Source organism: Leucopleurus acutus, assembly GCF_964270905.1.
Source record: "Leucopleurus acutus genome assembly, chromosome: 4".
NCBI lineage: Eukaryota > Metazoa > Chordata > Mammalia > Artiodactyla > Delphinidae > Leucopleurus > Leucopleurus acutus.
This window is the reverse complement of record NC_139146.1, coordinates 113,208,086-113,227,236: the sequence shown is the minus strand read 5'-3', so window position 1 is coordinate 113,227,236 and position 19,151 is coordinate 113,208,086. Positions and strand designations below refer to the sequence as shown.

The window sequence follows — 19,151 nt, the reverse complement described above, 5'->3', positions numbered from 1 at the left end:
AACGTGAACTCTGCTGTGCCCAGGCCAAGGAAAATCTCAAGCAGAAGGGAGCTGGAGTGGGGGGAGGAGACCAAAGGCCCTGCATCCCTGTCTCTCTCCCTCTGAGACCTGCCTGGTACACCCCCAGCCCTCTGAGCTCCACCAGCTGTGGAGCTCACTCCTGTCCTAACACCAGACACTGGCTTTCTAAGATCAGCCTTACAGAAGGAACAATTTGTCACTGCTGACGTGGTTAATGGGATCCACGGAAAGAACTACTTCCATCCTCTGGGGTCTCAGTGGTTCTTTGTTTAATGAGGTAGCTCAGCTGTGAGCTGATGCATGTGATGTGCGCCTCCGCCACTCAAAGCTATAGTTTTCCCTTTTCAATCAGCAAGATTATAAAAATACCAGTATTTTCCCCCGTTTTATAAAAATGATTTTAGAAAAAAAATACTCATGGATCTCCTCCATTAAACTTCTGTTCCGTCTTGCAAATTGTTGTGAACTCTGACTTCCAGATTCAATTTTTTTACTTTAGCACCTTTGAACACATAAGCACCCTCGGTTTCACTGAGTACGTTGACGTTCCGCACAGTGCAGTACTGTCTGTCCACGTTCTTCTCCACCCTGTCCAGGCCCCTCTTGGGCACATCCACCTTGGTATTCAGAGGGTATTCCTCCAAAATGTCCCCCGTGGGCGGCTTCTTCCTCTGTTTCTGGCGTTTCCTGGTGATGAAACAAGCCGCCAAAAACACCAGAAGTAGGAGCATGATGGCAGCAAGGGCACTGCTGATAGACGCCCCGGTTTGGGATAGAGACGCAGCTACAGCTGGCTCTTCCATCTCCAGATTCAGCGACTTCATATTGGTGCCATTCTTGACTTGGTTCCCTTCATTGTCATAGATGAGGGACTCGTCAAGGGTCAGCCAGCCACTGGGGTCCACCAGGTCCCTTCGGTTGCGCCTCAGAGGGGCCGTGAGAGAGCGCTGGACCCTGGGACCTGAGATGGTGTCAGGTCCAATGACGTAGATCACCTGGAGATACCACTGGTGTCCAGCTTCCACCTGCAGAAGGAGGAGATGGCGAGACAAAGCGAACATGTCGTTGCTGCCCACAGGCCACCTCTGAGGAAAGGCAATGGAAAGACAGCTGCCCACCACAAGCCCCAATAGAGAAACGGTTTCAAGAAAAGCATTAGCCACACCAGTGTTCAAAGCAGCATTACTTACAGTAGCCAAGATATGGAAACAACCTAACTGTCCATCAATAGATGAATGGAAAAAGATGTGGGGGGTGTGTGTGTATATATATGTACCGTGCAGCCATAAAAAAGAATCTTGCCAGTTGTGACAACATGGATGGACCTAGAAAGCATTACGCTAAGTTAAATAAGTTAGACAGAGAAAGACTAATACCATATGATTTCACTTATTTGTGGAATCTGAAAAACAAAACAAACAAACAAAACAAAATGAAAACAGTCTCATAGATGCAGAGAACAAATGGGTAGTCGCCAGAGGGAGGAGGGTGTGGGGAGCACTGTAATATGTGAAGAGGCTTAAGAGGTACAAACCTCCAGTTATCACATAAATAAGCCAGGAGATGTAATACACAGCATAAGGAACATGGCCAATGATACTGTAATAGCTTTGTATGGGGACAGATGGTTACTAGATTTATCACATTGATCATTTCATAACGTATGCAAATGTCAAATCACTGCAAGTAATTCTTGCCACTGGAGTCCACCTGAAAAGAACATAATATGGTATATCAAATGTGTTTCAATTAAAACAAAGAAAGGGGGCTTCCCTGGTGGCGCAGTGGTTGAGAGTCCGCCTGCCGATGCAGGGGACACGGTTTTGTGCCCCGGTCCGGGAGGATCCCACATGCCGCGGAGCGGCTGGGCCCGTGAGCCATGGCCGCTGAGCCTGCGCGTCCGGAGCCTGTGGTCCGCAACGGGAGAGGCCACAGCAGTGAGAGGCCCGCGTACCGCAAAAAAAAAAAAACAAAACAAAGAAAGGAAACTGATCCACTAAAGAACCTCTTGCTTTTAAAGTCATGGAATAAATCAGACCATAACTGGCACCCTTTAAGAAAAATGTTGAGGTAAGACTATGTATGGCGCATTTAAAGATTAGTAAATATGCCATTGTAACTGTAGCAGAAAGGTTTTGATGAAGCAAAGAAAAAGAAAAAAAAAGAAAAGCATTAGCCATGGTTGGTGTCTGTGAATAGAGAACTGAACCGAATATTTTGGGGTCCTGTTTTATTTCCACATTCAGGTGATCTTGGGTCAGATATTCACATTTTTTTTCAGTTTCACTATCTGTGCATGAAATAGCCCTAAGAATTTACCTTTCAGGGTTTCTTTAGCTCAGTCATCACTTATGATGTGTTGGCCTTTATTGATAGCAGTGGAGTAATAGTATTAATAATCACATTTATTCCCAGTAACTTTTATTGTTTTCTATGCCAATTTACTATTTATTGATGAACTTTAGCTAAAATAGAGTCATTCAACAAATATTCACTAACCACCTACTCTGTGCATAATACACAGATACTTGACAAAAATAGTCATTCAACAAATATTCACTAACCACCTACTCTGTGCATAATACACAGATACTTGACAAAAATAGTCATTCAACAAATATTCACTAACCACCTACTCTGTGCATAATACACAGATACTTGACAAAAATAGAGTCATTCAACAAATATTCACTAACCACCTACTCTGTGCATAACACAGATACTTGACAAAAATAGTCATTCAACAAATATTCACTAACCACCTACTCTGTGCATAATACACAGATACTTGACAAAAATCTGCTAAATCTTAACACTTCTTGGATCCTCCCCGAGTTTTGTCATCAAGTATTTTATTTCCCTCTCATCTGCCCCCATGGAAACCCTCCATGATTTTGAAATAACTTCTGAAGAGTGATAAAAGTTCTGAAATCCAAGGTCATGGCTTACTATTGGGAGACAGAGAAGAGTGGAATTTGATCTTGGAAGTTTATTTTTATTACTGGGACTTAGAGTATTTTTGCTTATTGAATACTAGTAATTCTTGCCATTCTAAATTACTGAATTGTATTTATGAGTTTGTTAAATATTTCCACATGCCTGTGAAAATCAGCTGGTGCAGCAAAGAGCCATGATGAGTGAGTATATGCAAATTAAAGAATTTTATTGGTCTATTGGATAGACGGTAAAGTTTTGGCTGAATGATGAGCTTAACAACAATAAAAAAAGACCTGCCAGTAAGAATGTTATAAAAAGAAACTGACATCAAAGAGATGATGTCATCCTCCTTTCTGTAACCTTTAAAGTGACCTTGATCCTGTGCTTCTATTCTTCTCACCACACTCACCTTGTAGAGTGCGTCCACCTTCAGAGTAAATCCATCCACGCCTGGCATGCTACTGACCACGTGGAAATCAGGCAACTCAGAAGCAAAGTGGGCTTCAAAGGGCACGTCGTGGAAGTACTTGTCCGTTACCTCTGGCTGACTGCGGTCCTAGGATTTCAGAAAAAAGAAACGCAAGATTTAGAAAGACAGAACCACTGAGCTGGCAGGTGGCAGTCACTGGGAGGAGAAAGGTACTCTCCACTCCTCCTTTGGGTCGGGTCAGGAGGGCACATGCCGCAGGAGCCCTCTCCTTAAGTTGACTGCTGCCTCTGGGCACCGACTGCCCTCTTCAGGGGAGGACACTTGGTGGCCTCTGTGATCTCAAAACCCAATGGGTGAGAGAGCCTAGACCAACAATTCTCAAGCTATTTGGTCTCAGAACATAAAAATTAAGGACCACCTCCCCCCAAAGTTTCATTTTATGTGACTGATATCTATCAATATTTACTGTATTAAAATTAACACTGTAATTATGTTACAATTAACAATTTAAAAAAATTCATTTTAAAATAGAAATGAGAAACTCACTACATGTTAACATAAGTACCATATTTTTTAGTGAAAGTGTCTGTATTCACACCCACCTCCCAAAAAGAGAGCTGGCATTGTTTTACATTTTTGCAAATCTCTGTTAAAGAACCAGATCCTCACAATTGCTTCTGTATTCAATCTGTTGTGACATGTTGTTTTGGCTGAAGTATATGAAGAATCTGGCCTCACATAAGCTATGTAGTTGGAAGACAGAGAAATGTTTGAATAACTTTTTCAGATAATTATGGATATTCTTTTTGGATACTAAATCAAAGCTCAGTAAGTGGTATCTTTTTCTAAAGATTAGTCACAATGTCGAATCTGAATCCCTATCAATGAAACCTTCGTACTCTTGGCACTCACGAGGGACTGAGTATGAAAAAGGCAAGCATCATCATATCATTATGAAAGTAGTTCTGACCTTGTGGATGCCCTGAAAGAATATTGGGGATGTTCAGGGGTGTCTGGGACACACTTTGAGAAACACTGGCTTAGACTTTCCTCTTCCTAGAACATCAGTAACAGCTTGTCTTGTTACCCACCAAACCTTCACAGTTGGTAATATGTATCGAGTTAGCCAAAAGTTCGTTTGGGTTTTTTCATAAGATCGAACGAACTTTTTGGCCAACCCAATACTAACATTAAGCTGATAGAAGTAACAGCAACAATATCTGTAGAAAACCATCAAGAGTGGGGTTCTATCTGCTTCAGGCAAAAACCATAGCTGAGGAAAGCTACTCGTGTGTCAGTCCTTTAACACTAACAGTTAGCATACCAGCAGCAGGAATCTGTGTTTTAGGTGTTTGTTTGGCTGAATGCATCCATACTGTGGCCCTTCATTGTAGATTGTCCCCGTGGGATCAAAGAAAGGCACGTAGCCATCCTTGCCGGTACAAAGATAGACCTTCTCCAGCTGGAGTTTGTAAGCAGAATTAAGGTTTTGTTCTGGATTCCAAAGTACTCGGCCATAAAGGATTTGACCTGAAAAGATTGCAAGGCATTAATTAGGTCAGACTTTAAGATTGCAAAGAAAAAAAGTGTCAAAGATAGGAAGGATTTAACATGCTCCTATAGAGTCAAAAGTACCTTTCTATGAAGAGCTGTGGGGTCCATGTGCCCCTAAAGTACACATTCATTCATGTATAGCTTCTTTTAATCAGTAAATGTTACTTCAGTATTTAGGGTGGGGCAAGCACTCTGTTACGTGCAGGGGATACGAAGGTGAGCGAGACACAGATGAGAGGGCAGAAACAGAAGCAAAGCAATTGCTAATAACAGCTGACATTCATCGAACTCATACCATTTGCTAGGTACTGTACTAACTCCTTCCCATGGAAGAACTCACGCAGTGCTCACGGTTTTTTACAGAGGGGGAAATTGAGTGGTTAAGTGACTTGTTCAAGGTCACGAAGTTAGTAAGTGCGGAGGGTGAGATTCAAAGTCAAAGTGCTTTGTCTCGAGAAACCCACACTATTAACTTCCATGCGATACTGCTGCGTACAACAGCGGAAGGTACGTAACATCAAGTGAGCATATGGCTGAGCACAAAAATCTTCCTGAGGAAAGGTATGGAAGGATTTAAAGAAGAGATGACGTTGGGCAGTATCCTGAACGATGAGCAGGCATTTGTCAGATAGAGCATTTGAGGCGGGTGGGAGAAGCTGGGGAGGGCAATCTAGCCAAAAGCAAGTCCAGGTACAAAATACGGAACGCTGGAAGGCACCAGCCCCGGTGTAGGCACTTTTCCTTAGTTCCGCTAGGGCATCAAGTTCTTTACCTACAGTAGCTTATTTAATCCTCCCAAGGGCCTAAGAGATAGGTTCAATTATTATCCCTGTTTTGAATAACTTGTCCAGCATTGCATATCTGGGACACGTGGTGGGGAGGATTTGAGCACAAATTCGTCTGACTTCAGATGTTCATCCCGAGCGTCTACTATGGCACTGGGTAGGCCAGTGATTGGGCTGGAGGGCGTCGGGAGGGCTCTGGCAGGAGAGACTCCCGGGAAGGTTGATTAATGGTGTGAGGATTCTGGACTTGAGTATAGGAGTAACAGGGAACGCCGGAAGGTTTTAAACGGGGGCTTAATGTCAACGCACCTGGGCTTTAGAAACATGGAGAATGAAGACAAAGAGACCAGAATCACAGGTAGGGAGTTATTTTAATGCTCTAGCAAGAAATAGGTATCCAAAATATAGCAGTGAGGCAAGGGGATGCATTCAAGAAATGTCTAGGAGTTGGAAGCATTCATCTTATGATAGATGGGATACAGGAGGCAACCAGAAGCAGAGGATAGCCCTGAGGTCTTTGGCTGGGCCACCTGGAGTATGGTGATGCAGTCAGTGGGGCAGTGGACGTGAGAGGAACACGTCTGGGGGGAGGTAAGTCCAGTTCTAGACGTCTCTAGGTGTCTGAACGACACCCGCTTGGAGAGGTTTGGCAGTTTGGGTCCGCATGTGGGAGTGTGGAAATGAAGCTCAGGAGGGACCAGGGACAAGGTCAATCTTTGTGGAATGGCTGTGGGGTAGCAGGAGGTTAGGAAGAGTTCAGGGTAAAGGGATGAGCCAAGCCAGGGGGATGACCGGAGTAGCACTGAAGTGAGAACAGGAGTCAAGCACGGAACATGGACACAGCAACACGGATGGGGCAGAGGACGGAGACCCAAGGCCGGAGAGTGAGAAGTGGCCAGAGAGGTAAGATGGTGTCAGGTGAGGCTGGTGCAAAGGAAACCAAACAGGAAAAAAGTGTCCAAATCCATAGGTTTGGTGTCATGGACGGGAGAGGATTCTGAGCCGTGGAAGGACAAACCCAGCCTGCAGCAGACGGATGGAGGAGTGACTGGGAAGAACGGCCATGAGGACAGCGTGTGCTCACCACTCCCTCAGGAAGCTTCTCAGAGAAAAGCAAAGGAGAACATGGGCTGAAGTTTGAGGGAGAGGTAGGGATGAGAGATTTTCTTTTTCTGTTACGGGATGTGTTTTTAGGATGAGGGAAAAAAACACAGATGTGAGCAGAAGATTAAAAGTAAGAGAAAGGCAGAAGAGATAACTGAGAGACAAGGCAGATGATTGATTCATTTATTATTAATTCATTCAACAAATATTTATTGAGCACCTTGGCACTGGTGGTATGGTGTGCAAATTTGGTATTTGATCACAATCTCTGTTCTAATGGAATTTACAGTCTAGTGGTAGAGATAGGCAATAAATAAGTAAAGAAAAATATATATAATAATGTTAAAAATTGTGATAAGTACTATAAAAAATGAACAGCATTCTGTGAACGTGACAACTATGAAGGCTTATATTAGATTGGCTGGTGAAATCAAGGCAAGTGTCTATTGGGAGGTTAACATTTAGATAGAGACCCGAAGGAGAAGAAAGTCAAGGGAACCCTATTCGGGACAGGGAGGGGACAGAGGAGCCATTTCAAGTAGAGAAAGCCTGCTGGAGAGGACACGTATGTTTGGCATAGCTTTGAGGCTGGCAGGCAGTAGGGTCATATTGCAATCTCTCTGAGGAACTGAGAGGTGAAGCAGTTTACCCAAGTCAGACAGTGGGTTAGAATCTGGTTGGAAACCCCAGTGTTCTTACTACTCAGACCAGTGCTCTTCCACAGTACCGCACCGCTGATCATTATCGCACCAAGAATGTGATCTTATTTTGAAATAGCTTGAAGGAAGAATATGGGTCTGTTCCTGGACTAAACCTTGGCTGCCCTGGAACCAACGCTGGGGGAATCTTCCCTGGAGAGCTCACTGAAAGCCAATGAGCAGAGATGCTAGTCCAAGGACCTATCCGAAAGCTTCTCAAGTCCAGGCGGAGTCTCTGTCTGCGGGTGAAGGGATTGACTTACCTTTGGAGAAGGCCCCTTTGTAATCCATTTCCGCCAGTGACATATCAGATGTGTTGGGGTCCAACAGGAACACCTTCTCATTGTTGCAGAGCTGAAATTCAGTATTGAGCGAGTATACAACAGGGACAGGGCGGTTGGTCTGCTGGAATGCAATGGGTATCAGGAATCTAAATGTGGGAAAAACAAGAGTTTCTTGAGAGCAGGGTCGACTTTGCATTTGCCCTTTGAGCTGCCCTCCCTTTCCCACCCTTTTCAGGATTGTGAACAGTACTTTGTTGTTGGTGCTACATATTTACTGAATAAAGAGATGTCTGCAGCCGAGAGTCTTTATTTAGTTCAGGTCCTTACGAGGTTCATCTGCTCTTTGGAGCAGGAATAATCTAACTGGTCTTTAGACTCTACAACGCTCTTTGCTTTTCCTGGCCTTCTCATTCTGGAAAGCCCTGAGGGCCGATTTGAGATTAGCGGTAATGAATTTAAACTTTCCTGACTTTGGCCTTGCTGAACCTTCTGCTGGAACACTCCTTCTTCCTCTGCCACCGTCCTTTGCCTAGTGAACTCTTATTCTCAGATCTCAACTCAAGCACCACTTTCTCTAGGAAGCTTACCCTCTTTTTCTTCCCTCCCAGGCTGGGTCAGATCCCTTATCATTTGTTCTCATCACACTGTGCACTTTTCTTTCATAGTACTTACTGTGGTTTGCTATTCTGTTTAAATGTGTGATCAAAGTCTGCTTCACCCACTGTGGGTTCCACAGAGTCATAATCCATGCCTATCTGCTCGCCATTGTACCTGCCATGCTGGCCAAGCTCCTAACACATATGTTTGTTAAAGAATAATGCACAAGTGATAATTTGAATGCTTTACTCGTCCAGTCAAGTCCATCTGATCATTCCCTACTTTTAACTGAAGCTGCTCCAGGGGGTGGATTTGAGAGGGCTGAGGTGTAGGAGGAACTTGGGGTGTAGGAGAAACCCACACAAACCAAGGCTGACCATGCTTCAACAGCTTTGATATAACCATTAATTGTACCAAGAGTTCATTTATCTGACTCAGGGAAATAGCTTTTTCTTGTTGATGTTGGTATTTATTACCAGAATCCACACAGTGCCAGGACGTAAGACACTTGATAAATACTTATTGATTAAAGAGAATGAAGAAAGGACTTGAGATGATGATAATGATGACTTACAAGGTTATACGTACGACAGACTCACAAAAATAGGCATAATAGGAGACACAATTCTTTTGAATTAAGTCTGAATTTCCAGTCAGGCTTGATTATTTGTTGTGTTGTAGTTCTACTGCATCCATATTGAAAGATATGGAGATGATCAAAAGCAAAATTAGGCCCAAGGGGGAAAGTCACCCTGGGAATAACAGGGAACCCACAGGTAAGGATGCCCCTGATGTAAGGGAAGAATATCAACCCTGAGGCCTCAGTACACTCCAACAATACTCTTCACACTGCAGACTTCCACACCCACACAGCACTGGGACTGGAGAAGGGGTTAATGCCTTTTTTGCTCCTTTTTGCCATTTCAAATCTTTTTTCCTCTCTTCTCTTAAAAAAAAAAAAAATCCAGCACCTACCCTGGAGAAACTCTTCTCACACATGTAACTAAGAGACACATAGAGTATTGTTTGTAATAGAGAGGATCTGGGATTATAAGCCAAATAGAGTGGTCAAATAAATTGTGGACCCTTCCTATGAAGACTACTTTAATGCAGTGAAAAACAAACTGCAGCTACATGGATCAACATAAATGATGAATCAACTTATGAATCAACAAGTGATTCACTGAGGGAAAAAAAAGCTGCAGAGGGCTTCCCTGGTGGCGCAGTGGTTGAGTCCGCCTGCCGATGCAGGGGACACGGGTTCGTGCCCCGGGCTGGGAAGATCCCACATGCCGCGGAGCGGCTGGGCCCGTGAGCCATGGCCGCTGAGCCTGCGCGTCAGGAGCCTGTGCTCCGCAACGGGAGAGGCCACAACAGTGACAGGCCCGTGTTCCGCACAAAAAAAAAAAAAAAAAAGCTGCAGAGAGAATTCACGCAGTATGAAATTTTTATATAAAGTTCAAAAACATGCAAAACCATGTAGAAGTAAATATGAGGTGAACCATAAACCAAAACAAGGGATGATAAGTACAAATATCAGGCTAGTGGTTACCTTAGTGGAGAGCTGGGGAGAGTACAGCTGAAAGGGGCACTGAGGTTGTTTAAATGGTAGCGGAAATGTTCTATTTCTTTTTTTTTCTTTGACTCCCAGTTTCATTAGTTATAAAATGGAGATAACAGTACCCATTTGTGGGGGATCATTGTAATGCAGATTGAATGTTAAGAGCTTAGTACAGAGTAAGCACACAGTCTGCACTCCATACACGGTCACTAAGAGCAGTGGTAGTTATTATATTCTCTTATCATCAGTATCATAGCCCAAGGGATACCCAATTCATTGCAGCTAGGTAATGTTCTTGAGGTTTTATATATCCACAATATATGGTCTTCTGGGTATCTAAAATATTTCATAATTTAAAAAATTTATTACATGAATAAAAATTCCCCAGCAAGTCTCTTCAGACGATTTGCCCTCTATTCTTCCTTTCTGCAACCAACCGCCATTTTCCTGGTCACCATCCCTCCCACACTTGGCTGACTACGGGCTCTCCAGCATTGCTCCTGCCCTCAGTATCCGTGATTTCAACATCTGCACGGATGAAACTTCTAGTCCCCTAGCCTCTCAGTTCCTTGAAGTCCTCACTTCCAAACAGCGAGTTCTCCTCCCCACTGCAGCCACCTACCCTCCACCATCACACTAGGCACCTCCTCCAAAAAAACTCATTTTCAAACACTTCCCTCTCTAACTACCACCTCCTATCTTCCCAGCTCACCTCTTCTTTTAATCTCACTCATTAACTCTCCAGCCACACCAGACCCTCAGTGACCATGTTTACCAGGATGCAGAGGACCTGGAACACTAACATACTCATGGTGGGAATGTACACACACAGTTACACATTTATAAACACTGGGAAATGGTGTGACACTTTTTTAAGAAGTTAAACATATATATCTGCCATAGGATCCAGCCACTCCATTCCTAGGTATTTACACAAGAAAACAGAAACCATGTGTCCATATAAAGGCTTGTCTATGTATGTTCATAGCAGCTTTATTTATAATAGCCCAAACTGGAAACAACCCAAATGTCCATCAACTGACCGATCTGATAAACAAATTTAGTGTGTCCATACCATGGAATACAACTCAGCAATAACAGGAACAAACTACTGATATGCACAACAGTATGAATGAGTCAAAATAATCGTGTTGAACAAAAGCAGTTAGAGAAAAAGAATGCTGTGTGATGCCACGTATATATATAAATGTATATAAATTAGCAGAAAATGCAAAGTAATCTTTAGTGACACAAAGATCAGCGGACACCTGGGGAGGAGGGGTGGCCTGGGGTGAGATGGGAGGGAGGGAGGGATAACAAAGGGCCATGAGGAAACTTTTGAAGGAAACAGATACATTCCCTATCTTAATTGTGGTGATGTTTCACGAGTGTACACGTATGTCAAGATTGATCAAATTGTATGTACTTTAAATGTGTGCTATTCATCTTACATCAGTAATATTAAAAACAATTCAATGGGGCCCTCAGCACTGCCGATCTGCTGCCAGCTATAACTCTACCGTGCTTACTTTCCCACTTTCTGAGACAACTCTGTTTTACTTCCTCCTCTCTTCTCAAACCTCATTGTTGCTCACTTCTAGCTAATGCTTGGCTTCTCATTTCATGGAGAAAACAGACTCAGTCAGATGTCTCCCCTGTCATCCTTCCCCTCCCAGTCTGCTAATTCTCCCTTCACTTGTATCCATAGACTGTGCTTGCCTTCCTCTTCCAGTGGATGAGCTCTCTGTGCTTCTGGCTAAGGCCGGCCCTTCCCCTCATGTCCCAGGTCTATCCCCTGCCCTACTCAAGGACTCGGCTCTGCAGATCTTCCCTCCTCCCCCTGCATTGTCACATTTCCCCTAACAGACCAATAGGGTTATTCCCACCAGCATACAAACATCCTGAAATATTTTCCACCCTAAAACACAAACAAATTAAACCTCCTTTTACCCTTCATCTGTTTCCCGCTAATGCCTCTCTATCTGACATCCGTTTTAACAAAATTCCCTAAGCATTGTTGTTCCCTCTTATCTCCACATTCTTGCCTCCCTCTCTTGAACCCACTCCAGTCAGGCTTCATCGCCCTCAGTCCACTGAACCTGCCCTTTGTCAAGATCATCGACCACTTCCCCATTGCCAAATCCAATGGCCACCTCTCAGACTGTTCATTTGAAAGTCACATTCCAAATTATCTTCTCCTAATGATAATGTCAGATTCTGTCTTCAGTGTCTTTCCTCTGAAATGTTTTCTATTCACTTTGCTCAGCTCCTAGAAAGGTGGCACTAGACTATACACTGCCTGAGAGCAGAGGTGACTTTTAATCCTCTCCTCTAGTCTCCATGCCGAGGCCAGAGCCAAGTGCACGATAAGAGCTGAATAAATACTGGCTGAATGAGTGAACATTGGCACAACACGGACAGTCTCAGGTCACAGGTGGGGATGGGCTGATGGACAGTTGATTCTTGTTATCCGCAGCAGTTACATTCTATAACGTTGCAATGAACACTGAATGAGTGAAGAGTGAACCATTTGCTCCTGAGGGAAATACAGGGTCAAGTTCCTGCAGCCTCTGGTCACAACATTTTCAACCAGTGATCAATACCTAACCCTGTTTTATGCATGTTTCTGTTTAAAGACACCTTATTTGATAGACATTGTTGATTCATTCACATAGAACTCATGGCAACAGCACTGAAATTCACGCTTGAATGAAGCTTATCTAACAATCCGTCGAGCTCATCACCACCTTCTTGTACTTAGGAAACTAGACAGCACTTCGGCACTATGCTGGGGAGCTACTTTAAACAGCAAAACCACCAACACAAAGCACAAAAATTCGAAAAACATGGCACTATACAGACCGTAAAAAGAACACTAGTTCCTGTCTTAATGGACTTGAGGATATGGGGAGGGGGAAGGGTAAGCTGTGACAAAGCGAGAGAGAGGCATGGACATATATACACTACCAAACGTAAGGTAGATAGCTAGTGGGAAGCAGCCGCATAGCACAGGGAGATCAGCTCGGTGCTTTGTGACCACCTAGGGGGGTGGGATAGGGAGGGTGGGAGGGAGGGAGATGCAAGAGGGAGGGGATATGGGGATATATGTATATGTATAACTGATTCACTTTGTTATAAAGCAAAAACTAACACACCATTGTAAATCAATTATACTCCAATAAAGATGTAAAAAAAAACAAAAACACTTGTTTACAGTATACAGTTTACAGTATGAGAAGGCAGAGGGTTGTCTTACTCTGCATGTCAAGGAATGATGGGAATGGCACCACGAAAACTGGTTTTGAGGTTAAATACAAATAAATGTTAGCGAGTAGGTAAGTTCGCAATAGTGAGGCTCAACTGTCTTTCCCTACCTTTCTGGGGCGTGTGCAGTGCAGGCCAAAGGCTTTTCTCCTGGGTCCGCCCAAGGCTGAGTGGGCTGCACAGTGCAAGGGATCAGGTAGATGGTGTACTCCCCGGAGTAGTCCTTCCTGGAAACATGCAGGCAGACTGTGGTTAGAGGGACCCATTTATAGATTATTTACTTACCCAGAAACACACTTCATTAAACGGTTTTCGGATGATATTTGTGTTCAGCATCCGACCAAGAACTTTAAGGGTCTGCAAACACAAGTTTCAGGAATTCATCACTGATTGTTTTAACCTTTAGAGTACTAACCAGAGGTGTTAAATAGAGCTCCTTTTTCACTTAGTCCAGTCCTTTTCATGAGAAATGCTGAGAAAGGCAAACTGTTGATAAAAATCTAAAAGGCTCCGGTGAAGGCAAAACAGAACTAGATTTCCTTTAGATTCCCATGAAACTTACTTGACAATTTCTGTTCGGTGTCTCTTGTTGACTGACACCCTGTTACACATTCTCCATTACAAAAGCTTTTATTTATTGAGATGTGATTGTGCAGGCTGCTGCTGCTCTGATTGAATAGGTGGCAAAGGCCTCAGGGTTAAAGGACCCCACTCCAGAGAACGCCCCACCCCCATTCATTAGCATTCAGTTTCAAGGCTTCTCTCCCAAACTCTACGGCTTCATCCCTTTATAAACGAAGTTGAAGAACAAAATCACTCCTCATCGGAGATGACTTGCTGGGAATTTCCACGTTTATGGTGGGGTACGGGACTCTGTAGGTCATGAACCTGAAAGCGTGGAGCCTTTGTAGCCTCACCTACTTCACTTCCCACACCTGTCATCAGTAGCAGCCCAGCCCTGGCAGTTTGCCTGGAAGGCAGCCAGACAGCCAGAAGCTTCAGGAAGATTCTTCAAGGGCCCTGGGAGGCTGCCATCCATTGAATGAGGTGCTCAGGGCCGTGAATCCTAATTCTAACTATTGTGATAGTGAACAGTTCTCGTATCCTCTGTGTTCATCCTTTGACCATTTCTTTTGTATTATTTGTATCTGTTTATTAGTAAAGTGATAGCAAAGATTTGGTAAACATAAATAAACAAGGAAATAAAATCTTTAGGACACAGCCTGTGTTCAGTTTAGTGGGATGGCACAGGCTGGAAACGGGAAGATAGTCTAACCCTACTCTTGCTTTGCCTCTGCCACGGTTGTATGATTTTAGCCAAACCTGGCGAACTTTCAGGGCTTAGTTTCTAAGCCCCTTCATGCCCCCAAAGCTTGTGTCTGTATGTCTGCAGTTTTCTCACACGATCCTTATCTTTCTCCAAAGCTTGGACCAGCAGGAAATGAGATCTTGTACACTATCTTTTTTTTTTTTTTGCAGTACGTGGGCCTCTCACTGTTGTGGCCTCTCCCGTTGCGGAGTACAGGCTCCGGACGCGCAGGCTCAGCGGCCACGGCTCACGGGCCCAGCCTCTCCGCGGCATGTGGGATCCTCCCGGACTGGGGCACGAACCCGTGTCCCCTGCATCGGCAGGCGGACTCTCAACAACTGCGCCACCAGGGAAGCCCAGATCTTGTATGCTATCTTTGAATTACACAAAAATTGACCTGTATAACGTGAATACTAACTCTTAATTAATAGAAATAGTTAATTAGGCAGAAGTGTCCATGCCTGACCCTTGCTTTCCAAAAGTCAGGCCAGATCCTGTTGCTCCTCCCCTCAAACCCTGCAGTGGCTCCTGTTGCACTAGAGTGAAAGACAAAGTCCGCACACTGGCCTAGAAGGTTCCACGGCGGCCCGACACCCAGCTCCTTCCTGCCTATTACCCTCCTCCTCATTCACTCCGCTCCAGCCACACCAGACACCCCAGGAAATTCGCCAGGAACCCCTTCCTCGGTACTCTGCATAGTTAACTCTAGCACCACCTTCAAGTCTTTGCTTGAATGTTCCTTCTAAACGAGGCCTACTGGGAACATCCTAACCAACATTACAATGTCCCTCCACTCCTGATTCCCCTTACCCTGCTCGCGACCTTTTATTTTTCCATAGCACTCATCACCTTCTAACATGTGACACTATACTCATTCATCATGTCCACTGCTGCGTGCAAAGATCTTTATTTGGTCCACTGATGTATTCCAAGTGCCCAGAACCTTCCCTGACACATAGTAAAAGCTCAGGAAATATTTGTTGGACACATGAATGCAGGACAAATGGTATGGTCTCCCCAGGCTGCAGTCCTATGTTTTCCCATCCCTAAATATGAGTTAGGTCGACTTCCTGACTATCCCTGCAAATATGCCAAACACAGTCCTGGATGCAGGTTTCTAACCCTGTAGTTCTTCTCCCCTCCTTTCTGAAAACTAGACATTTCCCACCAGTTGCCCCACCTCCCCCAGAAGCCTTGGACAGCTCTCCAGCCCGTGCTGGGCCTGAGCTCCCCTCGCCGAGCAGCTGTGCTCAGGGCTCTGCACGGCTCACAGCGCACACAGCACAGAACACTTGGTGTTGTCTGTCACTTTGCCGTTTATCTATGGATTTTACCTCCTTAGCTCAAATGTTAGCTACTAAAGGATGTTTATTCAGGACTGACCATGTGCTAAAACCTGCAGTTCTGGGGCTTCTAGATCAAGCAGGCATGCCTCTTACCCTTGGGAAGCTCACAATCTAGTGGAAATGGGACTCCACTTAGAGCATTATAAATATATTGAGCTGTGTTACAGTAAAAGCTGGAACAATGTGTGAACAAGGAGTAGGGGCTTCTAGCACTGTATGGGAAGTCAGGGAAGGTATCACGAGGGTTCAGCATTTTAGTTGGAGCTCAGAGGACTTTGAGATTTGCCAGAGGAAAAGAGCAGGAAGGACAGGGGAATTGCAAAGGTACAGATGTATGGATGAGCTGGTGGAGTCAGGGGCTGGGGCGATGTTTCATGTGGTTAGAAGGCTGGGTTTGAGGTGAGGCTAGAGGGGAGGATATGTGTCTTGCTCAAAGAGCTGGACTGCATTTGGTAAGTGGTGGGGAGTCAGCAGAGGATTTCAAGAGGACCATTTCTCTGCCTATAAATTGGGACAAGTACCTGCACAATCTCATGAGGTTCTAGGAAACACAGCCCTTAATGATTATTTTATTATATATTGATTTCAAAGGAATCAGTATACACAAAAAATACTTGATATAAGACCAAACATTTGTAACTAAAAAAGTCTTTTTGAAAATGATTCTTCAGACAATTTGCCGCTTCTTAACTGTAAAGAATAAGGTTTTCATGCTAAATATGGTTCTAATTTCGTGATCTGTAAAATGGGGTTAACAATATTTACAGTAGACTCCATTATCCTTTTCATGGTAAAAGTTTTCATTTCATTTGCCCTATTCTCCCGTTTTACAAATGGGATGTTTTACTGTATTTATCCAATTCTCATTCTACCTCTATATTGGGTGTGGGAGGGGACTAAATCTTGCTATTTATTTTATAGGACACTGGACCGTAAGGTATGACATCTGGACCTGAAAACCAGAGATCCTGGATTTTGCACTGGTTGTGGTAACTGGAATGAAATTTCTTTATTATACTAAGCTTTTAGTTGGACACATTTCCCAGCTTCCTTTGCAGGTAGATGTGCCATGTGACTAAGTTCTGGCCAGTGGGAGGTGAATGAAAGTGATGTGCACCCTGCCTGTTCTCACCCTTGGAATACGGGTGAGCACTTCCCACTTTACACATCAGAAGCTGATTTGAGCTACATCTGTTTCTTCCTCTATATGCCAGAGGGTTGTTTCTATCTCTGTTTTAAAATAGAAACCCAGCTTTTGAAGAAAAGCCCTTAAAGAAACTGAGAATATTTCAGAGTTACCCCTGAACTCCGCCTTGTATTCACCTGTTATAAGAGCTTGTGGCTCTCCAGAGTTGGTAAGGAGAATCAAAAGTCTGAGCACTCCACAGGAGCTGCAGGTCAAATTCAATGCCTCCGAGATGGTCCGGAGTCAATATGAATGATTTCACATCAGGGAGGGTGTGGTGCTCGATCACGAACTGTCCTATTTCCAGGGGAAACAAACACACACTTATTTGTAAGTTTTATTGTGCTTGTGGTGAATCCCTTATACAAGCCTTAGAACTGGTTTAATATTCTGCTATAAAACAAGGTTATACCTACCCACTTGCCTCTGAGAATATATTCCACACAGGTTGGGACAGCATGGCCTCTTATTCCAGCCCATCACCTTACTCATGATGGCCATTATGGTCATATACATTTATAAACAGTACGAACATGCTTTGTAGAAATGATGCTAGTGAGCATATGCACGATAATACGAGTCCTTATGTGACAATGAACCTTGAACACACTTAGCTTTGAATTCCAACCAACGTGTCTCTTGGAGGTAGAAAGATCGCAGTAGTTTATAAATAGAAATATCAATTTCAGATTAAAAAACCCCTCATTTAGGGCTGCTCAAGTCCTTGGTGGAAGGAGGCTATTGTAAACATCATTAAAAAGATCAGGGTTACTCAGCAAGACACTTCCACTCTTTAAAACTACAGTAATGCAGTGTCATGAATAATTAAAAGTAAGGAGACTATTCTATACTGAAAGAGACTAAAGAGGTATAACTGCCAAATTGTAACATATGAATCTTGATTAGATTCACCTTCCTTTTATATAAACAGATGCAAAGTAAATATAAACAAACATAAAAACAAGTAGAAAAGACATTTGTGAGACAATAGAGGGAATAAGAATAGGGACTAGATATTATCGGATCAGTGTGAAATATCTTGGCTATGGTAATACTGTTGCGAGATAAGAGAAGGTCCTTGTTTAAGGAGATGTCTACTGAAGTATTTAGGGTAACTTGGCATGAAGCCTGCAACCTGTCTTCACATGGTGTGACCAAAACAATGGGAACGCACGCATGTGCATGTACAACACACACAGAGCAAAATGTTAATAATTGTTGACTTTGTTCTTCATTGTCCTATTCTTTCAACTTTTCTCTGTGTTTGAATGTTTCTTAGTAATAAAAAACTTGAGGAAAAAAACGGCACTGATATTACCTCTGAATTTGGCATGGGTCTTGAATTCAATGACCAGACGGCCATCCTCTCGAATGTAGATTCTTATTATCTGAAGTCTGGCAGAGAGCACACTGTCCGTCTGGATTCCTGGGAAGGCAGCCGTACACAAGACATCCAAGTGAGGGCTTGGAGAAGATCTCCCAGACAGTAGCCTACATGCGACTTATCCCAGGGACACTTCTAAGTAGAGCTGCATGCTTACTTGAATGTAACTTAGAACAAATTTACATATTTGCGTGAACATGGAGTATTTAGAGACATGTGCCAGTTAACGTTGTAAGACAGTTCATTCTACTTGGTTCTTTTCTTACAATTCTATTCTCTTGACATAGTCTCTTTACACCTGAAGATGCCACTTAGCCCAGATGCAGGGTCCCAGCCCAGAGCTCAGAAAAAAATGGTCCCTAAAACTTCTTACTATTAACTTTGCACCAGGACGTGGTTACAGCACATCTGCTTCATACTGTATTTTCTTTCCCTCACCAGGACACCTTTCAGTACTTAACAGAACCATAGCCAATGTCCTGGTGGCTACATTTCATATTGAAAGCAATGGAAAATTAAAGGTTAGCTTGTAGAAGGCCAGCTATACATGGCATAACATGAGTCAACTGTGGCTTTAATATGGGCAATTGCAATCACAATACCCACTGAGTTCAATATGACCAAAAACTAAAGGGTAACCAAAGGAGGGGAAAAAATAAAATTTAAAAAACCCCAAGCTCAAGGAATTATC

At 43.6% G+C, this 19,151-nt stretch overlaps 1 protein-coding gene across 1 annotated transcript in view; it reads right to left on the bottom strand.

The window, feature by feature from the left end:
- Positions 1-452: 452 nt before the first annotated feature.
- The window catches only part of FRAS1 (Fraser extracellular matrix complex subunit 1), a gene marked incomplete at its 3' end in the record, with an annotated part of 462,769 nt that continues 444,070 nt past the window's right edge, over positions 453-19,151 (bottom strand). Inside the window, exons 68-74 of the mRNA XM_082837588.1 lie at positions 18,395-18,502; positions 17,214-17,373; positions 13,346-13,462; positions 7,793-7,959; positions 4,713-4,918; positions 3,368-3,514; positions 453-1,046 (exon numbers count right to left, since the gene is read on the bottom strand). Coding sequence (XP_082693714.1) covers positions 453-1,046; positions 3,368-3,514; positions 4,713-4,918; positions 7,793-7,959; positions 13,346-13,462; positions 17,214-17,373; positions 18,395-18,502 — 1,499 coding nt within the window. The remainder of the gene's footprint in view (positions 1,047-3,367; positions 3,515-4,712; positions 4,919-7,792; positions 7,960-13,345; positions 13,463-17,213; positions 17,374-18,394; positions 18,503-19,151) is intronic.